The sequence below is a fragment of the Heliconius melpomene genome, chromosome 14 (assembly GCF_056956725.1).
Source record: "Heliconius melpomene rosina isolate 202511_hmr_F chromosome 14, ASM5695672v1, whole genome shotgun sequence".
NCBI lineage: Eukaryota > Metazoa > Arthropoda > Insecta > Lepidoptera > Nymphalidae > Heliconius > Heliconius melpomene.
Genome location: NC_140402.1, coordinates 1186243 through 1197586, shown reverse-complemented (window position 1 = coordinate 1197586; position 11344 = coordinate 1186243). Strand labels below are relative to the sequence as shown.

At 34.3% G+C, this 11344-nt stretch overlaps 1 protein-coding gene across 1 annotated transcript; it reads right to left on the bottom strand.

Annotated features, from left to right (window-relative positions):
* Positions 1-261: 261 nt before the first annotated feature.
* LOC146531842 (uncharacterized) lies at positions 262-10986 on the bottom strand. The gene is made up of 8 exons (XM_085197273.1): positions 10640-10986; positions 6551-6666; positions 5742-5894; positions 4808-4978; positions 4173-4360; positions 3361-3556; positions 2915-3043; positions 262-2698 (listed from the first exon to the last, which is right to left on the bottom strand). The coding sequence occupies exons 1-7, from the start codon at positions 10782-10784 to the stop codon at positions 2933-2935; spliced, it is 1080 nt and encodes a 359-aa protein (XP_085053399.1). The 5' UTR covers positions 10785-10986; the 3' UTR covers positions 262-2698; positions 2915-2932.
* Between the last annotated feature and the right edge of the window lie 358 nt (positions 10987-11344).

Genomic DNA, 11344 nt, shown 5'->3' with positions numbered 1-11344 from the left:
TTGAACATTACATGCTGAGTGGAGATAATTCATTGCCTGACTGGGTATCGAACCCACAACCATCGAATTTATGGCGGTTGAGGTCTCACTGCACCGCAATAGCCTTAATTCTTTGCGTAATAACTAAGTCGCACAGTCGGTTTCACAGAAAAGTTTGTAACTGTTATAAATATTATTATAATGGTATTGATATACCTACTTAGAAGTAGAGTTTCATGAAACTATTAATATGTATATAGACAAAACAAAAATAAAACATCATTCTGCGAAATCATATTTATTCAAATCACTAACAAATATGAACTTACATGTACATATGTACAAGACTAAAATAAGCCTAACCTCAGGTTATTGTACTCAGGTTATAACTAAAGCGACGAGTCCAAGATAAAAACTAAAATACTTACTCAATATTAACTTAAAATCTATGAAATCAACAATAAATCAAATGCACATACAAACCAGACCAAATAAAAAAAACATCGCTACAAACTAAATATTGACTGATACAAAAAATAAACAGCCTACGATCGATCGAGCAAAAATCGATAACAAGAATCGTTATTCGATAACTTAATAATATAAGCATTTTTAAATTAAAACTAACAAAAGCGTAAATGAAATAAAATGTAATATATTTTAAATATTACTTTGAGAATAATGTAATCTATCAATTAATTACTTAATAGTAAATAACGATTATCGATATCGATTTAAACGAATACGATCGTAGGGGACTTCAATAACACCCAACTAAATAAACCAAGGAACAAATTTCGATATTCTCTTAAATAAACTTACGCTTCGAAATCCTTACACATATATTTCCTATGTATATATATATTTCATATAAATGTAAAAATATATGTTTGTATTACATGGAAAATTGCAAAAATCATTTATGACAGATACCTTTTATAGGTTTATGGGATATATTTTAGTCCCAGGGATATTTAAATATATTTTTATTATTGCGCATTTAAAGCTATCTTATACAATGTATTTAAGTGCCTAAAATGAATTTCATACATTTAAATTAGTACTGTTTATTGCTTCACACTGTAGGCAGGGGGAACCTACTGCTGGTGTACATTTTTAGGACAATGGAGGTGTAGATAAGATTATTTATTAATAGGATATGAATAATGGAATCTTCCCAAATTCTCCCCAATGAAAATTGAACTCCAAAACTGTCATGCTTACAGTGAGACACTACCGCTGCACCATTACGGCCTCAATATCAATTTGATATAATTTAAACATAAGAAATGCATTATTGGCATCTTAAATTTATTGAACCTTACAATACTCAGGTTCCTATAGTAAATAGAGCCATGTTTCAAATTAAAATTAACTTCCAAAATTAGAAAAACTGGACTGACAAAAACCCAATCCAATAAAAAAAGTTATCTATAAACATCTGCTTAGTTTAGAAACAAAAATTATGAAAATAATGTTTTAGTAATCTAAATCTTTTATTTATAACACAAATTTATAAATGACGAAAATTCAGATAAAATAGTAAACAAAAAAACAATTATCTCTTTATATTAACAAAAAAAATCTTGTAAATTGTCTTGTTATATTCCAATTGTGACATAGTGACATGCATATAATTTTATGTGTTACAGGAACTATTGTATGTCCCGACATTAATATATTTTGATATTATAGTATTATACCTGATTATATAAATAAACCATTAAGGTGTAAAATTATGAATGATATCGATTATAATACTATCGATTAAACTCCTTTGAGTCAGTAGTAAACTCTAATAGGATCATATTTATTATAAAATGTATTTTTTATAATTGATCGATTATTCAATAAATTTCATTCATAATTTGGCACTTACTACGAGTGCTATAGTATAAATAATCTAAATGTGTCGATATTAAATGTAGACTGTATTAACTGTTTATTTATTTATTTAAATCATGTGTATTAATTTATTTTGGAATAAAAAAAAATAAAAAAATATTATTATCAATAATAAAAATATTTAAGCATTTTTTTTGTATTTATCTAAAATAGTTATAAAAGTTTACAGTAAATACAGCCTATATTATTATGAATAGTTAATAGTACGATAAACTAATCTACCGTTACTCTATATAATATACAGGGCAGTATTTATTGAGCTATAAAATAAAACAGAAAAAACAGAAAAATTGAGAAAGAAAGAAAGAGAAAATTGTGCTTTCTTTTATGAAAGAAAAAATTAATATCTAATTACTTTGAATTTGTATGTGACATATTATTCTTGTTAATTATAAATAAAAAATGTATTTTGTTTTGTTCTGTTTCATTTCAAGTCTAGGTTAGGTCTATACAAAAATCTAATTGGATATATCATATTTCATAATATGTATACACTACAATTTTATAGTAAGTATAGACAACAATAAAATAATATGTTTGGTTAAATATTATAAATTGCCAACTGAATGCTCAAATTAAATCAAAACTTCTCGCCATTGTGCGCCATTTTGTATAAATATTTTGAAATATTATTAATAAGTTAGCACTCTATAACATTTAGACCATAAAAAAAATAAAGAATACAAAATTCTATTAGTGTTATAGTAATAATGTATACAGTACACAGACGGACCTACTTTAGTGGAAGTTAAATATGTCGTACCAATAAAATTTCCGAGTTGAACGCGTCTGATTGCATTTGTAGCCTTTTTATCTGAAATTAAAATGAGAAATAATGAATGAAAATTTTATTAATTTTTTTTTTTTGGGGTTTGTTTAAACACTTTTACTGTGCACATTCTTGTTGTATCTTTTTTCAGCTTCTTGCGGTATCCCGTACTTAAGACTCAAGAAATTCTATTCATCATTTGTCTTTCAAATTTGAAACCGTAATTAAATAGAAAAATATTCTATGTAGTAATATACGTACCGACATAACAGGTATGCACTAGACGGGCACCTCCTCCTGCTCCTGCTCGCGCTGGCGCACCGCCACCGCCGTCTCCACCAGCAGGTACAGGCACTTGAACTTGTCGCGCTCGCCCTCGACGCCCGCCACCTGTAGACAACATATTGTTATAAGAAAAACACTAAGTCAGCTTCACGCTGTATCCCGCACTCAGCAAACGTAGACAGAGAGAATCTAGTGTTAAAACATTCTGTTACCCACTTTCCGTCGAAATCTGGAGGAATTGCGTGTTGCGTTGCGGAACTCAACACCGCGCTTTGCCTCGACACCAGAGCGAAGAAATGAAAATATAAATTTAAATAAATATTTCATTTCCTGGAGTGGGGATCGAACCCACAACCAGCCGATTTTATACAATGCAGTCTACACATACAACACATACCGCTGCCCACACCACTCACACCTACCTGCTTGCGCCTCAGCGGATGCGGCAGCTGAGGCAGGTGCGCGAGCTGCGGGTGCCAGCCGCCCGCGCCCCGTCCTCCTGTGCCTCCCTCCACCGCGGCGCCGCCCCCTACCGCCTCGTCCGCGCCGGCCACCGCGCCCGCGTCCTCCGAACCGGAGCCCTCGTCGGCGGTGCGCACCGTCACCACCGCTGCTGAGCTGTTAGCAAAGAGAATAATGGTTAAATGTTTAATTCACATTAAGATGAAACTACAAGAAAACTATCTCGTTCTTTTTATGTACCTTTACACTGCACCTAATGTGAATTAGGTTCTTTTTGCTTACCTCACTCCGTGCCACGCATACCACTGAATTTTCGAGACATTGTGGTACGAGTGGGGGAACTTAAATTAAAAACGAATCTCTTTGTCTTATTGCCAGAACGAGAAAATGAAAATATAAAATAATTCACATGACGTTGGCACTATGGTACAAGGATTTCAATAAATTAATTAAGAAAAACACAGAAACAAAAAACATAAGACGATAAAATTGTAGTACACATTATAAAAAAAGGAGACACAATTTATGAGACACCAAAATACCTTTAGAACTTGAATTACTTTTACTATAAAAAATACGATACAAAATAATCATGTTATCGTAGGAGCATTAAAATCAGTCCTTGGATACAAGAGTGAAACAAAGCGATGTGAGTGATACAGATATAATTACAAAAATCGTCTTATTCTATTAAAACCTGACCCAGCAGGCCCTATTGTAGTTATGATATACAAAACTCTTTTATACATAATATTGTAGTATATAAACTAACCCTCTAGCAGCTGGATGCAGTTCCCTCTCCGGTCCATATCTTATAACAGACTGCCACACAGAGGGGTCGTACTTGACCTCCTCCTCACTGACGGCGCTGGAGGAGTAGCCCTCTTCTCCCTCTAATTCTCCATCGCTGCGGTACACTAGGAGGCCGTCACCATAGTCGTGGTCTCTGCCGCCTTCACCCTGAGATAAATAATGTTTTTTTTAACTTTTTTAAAGTGTTATTCTATACATAGGAAAGAAAATTTTTTTTAGGAAACTTATAAAAATTGGAACATGATTTTTTAAACTTTTAAGAAAGAAAAAAATACATAATTGAAGACACGAGTGGATAAAGCTGATATGTCACATTTTTGAATTTTCGCTGCATGCTTCTAAGCATGAATGATGGTGTTATTTTAGAACTTCACTACTTGATGAAAGTGTCATGTACACAACTTTTTTATATTAGTTTTCGAATTTTCAAAGCATTTAACTGGATTTTCTCGAAATTAGAATTTTGCGACCTTTAGCCACTTCTTCTTGTCTTCAATTGTTACATAAAAATATCCCTACTTTTATGTAACAATTGTGATCGACATTCATCCCCGACACATCGATATATATTTATCATCGGTATTTGGCACTTACCTCTGGCTCCCCCTCTCCGTCCCACGCGGTGACCACGACCCCAGAGGACGAGGCGCCGCCGAGCTGCTTGCGGCCGCGCCTCGATATAGTGTAGTGCAGGGGGTCGTGACCCTCGCGCCGGATCATCTCAGGCAGGATGCGGCGGCGAGCGTTTATGAACCAGTTGCATACCTGCAGGGAGCAAATATGACATATGCACATATGCCGAAGTGAACGAGGGGTTCGATTCTCACACAAACAAATTATTATATTTCAATTATTTCGATCTCACTCTAGGACCCAAATAAACAAAGCGCTGCTATGATTTCCACACGCAATGTCTCAAAAATTGACAGCAGTGTTTTAAAACGGCTATATAAGGATTATTAGAATTCAGTAAAACAAAACGACGGCCTCCGTCGTGGCGCTGGGGCACAAGGATGTAACTGTAACGCGACTATTGTGAGTTCGATTTTCACCAGAGTGAATGAATTATAATTTGTTAATATTTTCATTTCTTCGCTTTGGTACCAAGGCAAAAAGCTCGGCGATGAGTTCCGCTACTCAACACGTAATGAATCGAAAAAATCGGCAGAAAATGGAGAACGAAGTGTCTTAACTCTAGGTTCCCTACCCTACCTACCTACCCTCCTTTATGCGGAATAATTATATTTATAATTTTTAATATTAGTAAAATAGAAAATATTTATAACGTAACTCATATCTATATTATGAACAGAAAAATAACTCGTCTGTTACTCACGCATTTTGCTGATTAATTTACTTACACTTTTCCAAGAAAAAAAAGAACAAATACATAAAATTATAATACCAATGACTTAGTAAAATACTAAGACATGAAAAGAAGTATAATTACACATTACACACCTGTCACAAAACAATCCACAACACAAAACACTCAAAACCAAACTAAACAAACACACACACACAATACCTGCAAAACAGTCAAATTCGCCTCCTGACTTAGTGTCAATTTCTCCGCGTCGCTGGGGTACGCGTTGTAGCGGTGCTCGTACAGCCACCGCTTGAGTATCTTCACTGAGTGCTTCGGCAAATTGCCGCGACGCTTGCGCACTATTATTCCGCCCTGTCAAATTAAAAAATATATTTATTTATGTTTTTTGACGTTAAACTTGCTTTTTCACCCTGAAAAAGCAAGTGACTGTAAGCGCCACCGGTTGTGGGATTACTTCCCATTCGAGAAAGAGAATTATTTATTTTCATTTCGTCGCTCTCGTTCCGAATTTTGCACGCAATGCCTTAAGATTTGGAAAGGCGGGGAACGAAAGTGTCTTTCCCAGGTTCCCTTTGTCTACCCTGCTATGTGCAGGATACAGCGTAAAGCTAAAAAAATAAAAACATAAAAGTCACAGGGTACTTTTAACTGTATGTAAACATTTCCGCATATGGTATAATAATATTTAAGTTTCTTTATGACAATGGCGCATAATGCATAATTAGTGAATACAATAGAAAAACATGTACATATTAATTTACTATTGTTTTTTTGTTGTTTTCATTTTTTCTCTCCTAATTAAGCTAAATTACGTTAACAGAGTAACATGCCGTCTGCAGTTTGACGCTTTCGCCGATGGTTGTAGGTTCAATCTCCGATAGAAAAACGATATTTTAATTCTTTTTTTGAGACAAACGCGGCGTAAGGTCACGCGGCACATAAAAGAAAAACGGAGAACGTAAGGTCTTTCTTATATTACTTTTTTAAAAAAAACCCCTCTATCTCACCGGCGGGGGGCCAGGGTGACCCATGTGTGATATGGTGCGTCGGGATCGATCTGCTTCACCGTCTGTGCCGGACTCATTGTCATCCGTCGACGACGTTGACGGGAATCTGTCACGAGCTGTAAACGATGGAAAATAATTATTGTGTATAAAAAAATATTTATGTATATAGATTTCAGTGTATGCTGGAACCTGGGAACCTAGTGTCCCTCCGTCCGAGGAAATGACAATATTAAATATTTCATCCAGTGGGAATCGAACCCACAACATACTACGCTACGCTTTTACAGCCCGCCGGTGTTATACAAATATAAATTCATTCAGTCTAAATATTAATTGGTTCTAATTTTTTAACCAAAATTAATAATATGTCTCTATATATATGTCATATACGTGACTATTCACGAAAACTAGATATATGTATTAAAAAAAAAACAGAAATATGCCAAAAGTATTCAAACAACCGACGCATACTCGCAACTCAAGGAATTTTTAATATAAAGTATCAACGGGCTCAGCGAACTGGAAGTTGGGAGGTATATGTATGTATATAATATGAAACAGCCATTTTGCCCCTATGTATATTATGCATGTCACATGTCCAAAGTAAAATGGCATAAATAATCTATACTAGAGCCATAAGCCACCTGAAAATGTTCATCACACCGAAAGAAGAAAATGAAAATAATGAAATCAAACCTTATGGGTTCAAACCGACGCAACGGTCGGAAGAGTTCGTTTGTTTGTTTAAGCGCTAAGATCTCTAAACTACTAGTCTGATTTAATTAGGGTTCCGTACTTTTTAATGACAAAAAGAAACCGTTATAAAAGTACGTAGTTGTTCGCGGTTTTTCTTATAGTAATTATAAGACCAAAATAATAAAAATTAATATTGCTAATCGTCACTAGAGCGACACCCTGCGTCACTCTAGCATCAATCTGATATTTAGATAAGACATTTTTGAAGAATATTTACATAATGAAGATAATATATGTATGTAAATATACCGATAAGAAGGACATTCACCTAATACCTTGACGACACGCCTTCAAACTGTCACAGCATATGCATTGCGTATGGCAAGACCAAGTGCGGCGTTGGGTTCCGTAAAAAGGTATGGAGAGCTATGTCGATTTACTAGTTTACTACATAATTTAAAAATATTAATTGTATTTTTAAAATTATTTTTTTTAAGTAAAATTAGTTGAAACATAGTTATAACTTTAAAGGTTTGATGGATTCTCAAACAATTGCGTCAATAGAGGGGAGGTCGAACCCATTTACGTCAATGCATAAGAATCATCGCCGTAAGTGGACTTACATAGTGGTGTTTACGAGGATACGTTATAGGTGAATCTTTATGTATAGGCCGTCGTGGCGCAGGGGCACGAGCGTGCTACTTTATACGCGACTGGTTATGGGTTCGATTCACATTCGAGGAAATTAAATATTTATTTATTTTTATTTCTTCGATCTGGTAACGAGGCAAAGCGCGGCTTTGACTTCCGCCACTCAACACACAATACCTCCAAAATCCATTGAATAGTGTTGAATGGAATTGTCGTAATGGAAACGGTGTATCTTAATACGAGGTTTTCCAGGTTTCCTCAGCCGTCCTTGCTATGTGTGGGGTACAGGGTGAAAAAAAAGTTGAATTTGTTACAATACTCCCTGTTAAGACACTCTGTTCTCCGCTAAAATTTTAGTTTCGTCTATTAAAAAGTAACCGCAGCGTTTGCTACTAACATAGATCCTCTTATAGATCAGTTTTTTTTTTATAATAAATTAGTTTATATATTAAAATATAAACTATTACTATTATAAACATAAAAGCAGCAATTTTTATTTTCTTACAAAATAAATTAGTACGAATATAAAAATTGCGGCTCCATCACATACTTCATTATGGTTGTTTGTTTGTCAATCAATGTTTAATATTTATCTATTGCGTATTCTTATTTCCATATAATGTTTTTCTAAAATCGTAATGTATCTAACTCTGTAATGTTTTCTGTTCTGTTCTTTTATAATGTTTTAATATTTTTTAAATTATAGCCATTTCTTACACGTACGAAAATAAATTTAAATTTATTAATTTAATTAAATTAAATTTATTAATAAATTTTATTTTTTTTATATTAATGTGCATAAATCTCACAATCTATACCAATTTATTTAAAAAAAATAATAAAATAACCATACAAACTGTCATAATAAACAACAACAATAATATAACAGGAGATGTTGTTTTCCGTCAAAACAAGAGGGACACCCACGGGGGGTTGGCGGAACGATCGATCGCGGGCCAACGGCCGCGTGACGCAACTCGACACCAAGGACACTTCCGGAGGAGCTTGCGTGACCTTATTCTTGCACACTTGACATGTTTTTATTGAGACACTCTCGTGTTTTCTTTTGATCTTTGGGTAATTTCTAGGGTTCCATACACAAAGGATAAAATAGGGATCCTGCTTACCCTTTGTTTAAGACTCCGCTTTCCGTCTGTCTGTCTGTCATCAGTCTGTATCTCATGAACTGTGATAGTTAGATAGACATTTAAATTTGGATGTTATGTTTGGGGTCTGCAGGTTACGAACGAAAATACGAACTAAGTCTTTAAATAGGATAACTTTTTTTATTTATGATGCGTTGTAATAAAATAAACCCTATATGATTTCAGAAGCTTGCCAGAATCAAATAGTAAAAACCACATCTAAATAGGTTAAGCCGATTCTGAGATTAGCGATTACAAACACACAAGAATTTAAAAAAATATTGTTTTGGGTTCTATTATGTTAATAAAGTGTTCATAGTGTTATGTTGAAACTTCTAAGTCAATTTTTGTTGATAACAATATCTAATCTATACATTTACTTAGTTTTGATTTATATATTTTAACTTAACATCTATTAATTATTCCAATAGCTTAAGATTTCATATTTTTAATTTAGTTTTTAATATTAAAAATATTACACACTCCCTTTTCCAATTTTTGCCCAACTTTCATGTTAAGTGACAGAACTAACTATCAGACTTTGTCTGTTAGAAGAGGGAAATGAAACTTTCATTTTCTATTAACTTTTCATTATGAAAGTAATTTAAATATATAAATAAAAAATATTTTCCTGAATGGGAGCTGAACCCACTGCCCCAAAAAGTCAGACAGACAGTGGTGAATGGAGTATCTTAACACTTAACACACAACTTTCCTCCTGTTTTGAGAGAAATGTATAATATTATTAGAAGTAAAATATTTGTTGAGTGATATATTTTTTGTATTCATATTTTTGTTTACTCCAAAAATTAGTTTGTATCATATAAAGTAAAATAAATGGATTTCCTTTGATTGTGTTAGCTAGCTAGCAAAGAAAATTATAATCAAATATCTACAATTTGTTGTTTGAAAGAAAAAAAAACCAAATAATGTTAAAATGAAATCAATACCTAACAAATTTAAAACATCAACAAAGCAACCCCAGCGCCGCCTAGCCTACCGCGTGACTTCATACAAGGAGGTAGCCGCCATCTTGTCATCATTGACCGCTGTCATTTTACTGTCAATACGACAAAGTCAAAACCCAATAATAAAAATAAACATACGAAATAATAATACATTTGTTAAACTAAAAGAAGAACATAGAATTTAATGTTCTAGTAGACAATTAGAAATATATGTGTTGTACGTAGCTTTAAGCCCTGTATTAGCGTCTAAAAATAACCATGGCACGTGCCAAGTCTTCAAAAGACGATTACTTTTTGTTATAGCTATTTTCTATTAAAACTATTAAGAAAAGAATCTCTTTTTATAAGTTTCCAACTGTAAACTAACTGTTTCAACGATGATAAGCATAATGAGATGGCCAATGTGGCGCATTGGCGCCATTTTACTTTCGCGCGATCGAGTTCCTAGGTGACGTAACAGACCTAGTTTCTATCCAGAGTGAATCCTAAGTGGTTTCAAACAATGGTAATTAGGTTTTAGCACATTTTTAATAAGAAAAATAGTTGTTTTTATATAAATGTCACCTTGACGTGTGTCAATATGACAAGCATGGCGGAAACGTGGCGTCGTTTTGGACCGGCTTGCTTACCTCCGGGCGACATTGTTTGTCTATTTGAAACGCGGGCTTCTCTGATTATCTCTCGGGTTATTTCTCTCACGTCACGCCTCTGCTGGTATGCCATTGCGGGCCGGTCACGATGTTCCTGCGCTATACCGGCCGTAGGAGGTAACATCGTCACTCAATCCATTAGAAAAGTATATTTTCACCGCCACACAAGAATAAAATGTGGAATTATATAGTTTTTGGTCCCACAGTCAATATTGTAAACAACACGGTAAATTAAAAATAATATAACACAAGCGTAACAACGCACGGCAAACGAACCAAAACGCGACTGTGTCGACCGCGGCCGTTTGGGGGGACGGCGGGAAGATACGCTACAGCGCCGTCGCGCACCTGTCCTTGTCACACTTGTAGTGAAGCGTATATTGCCATCTCCCTCCGGCTCACAACGCCTCGATGTCAAAATGAGAGTACTGTCAAAACAAAGCGTGGGTTTGGCAAGAAATATTATTCAAATGTCAAACAATCAACGTTTACAAATATAGAAGTGCCATCTAGTTCATTTTTGTGTAATCACAGTGTAATTTAGGCCAAGCTATAAATATGCGCTTGTCAAGTCAAACAACAGAATTAAAAAGTTTTTAAAAAATATGTTGAGGTCCTATATTGCAAAAACTTTATTAAAAATAGTTGAAAGATGTGAGTTAACTCCGTGTAACAGCGTATAAC

What these genes read in the sequence shown, in the direction of transcription:
- LOC146531842 (XM_085197273.1), bottom strand. Translation starts at nt 10,784, where the DNA reads ATGTTACCTCCTACGGCCGGTATAGCGCAGGAACATCGTGACCGGCCC. An exon ending in GTCACCCTGGCCCCCCGCCG is followed by an intron (nt 5,895 to 6,550) that starts GTGAGATAGAGG and finishes TTAATTTGACAG; the next exon opens with GGCGGAATAATAGTGCGCAA. An exon ending in CGAATTTGACTGTTTTGCAG is followed by an intron (nt 4,979 to 5,741) that starts GTATTGTGTGTG and finishes TGCTCCCTGCAG; the next exon opens with GTATGCAACTGGTTCATAAA.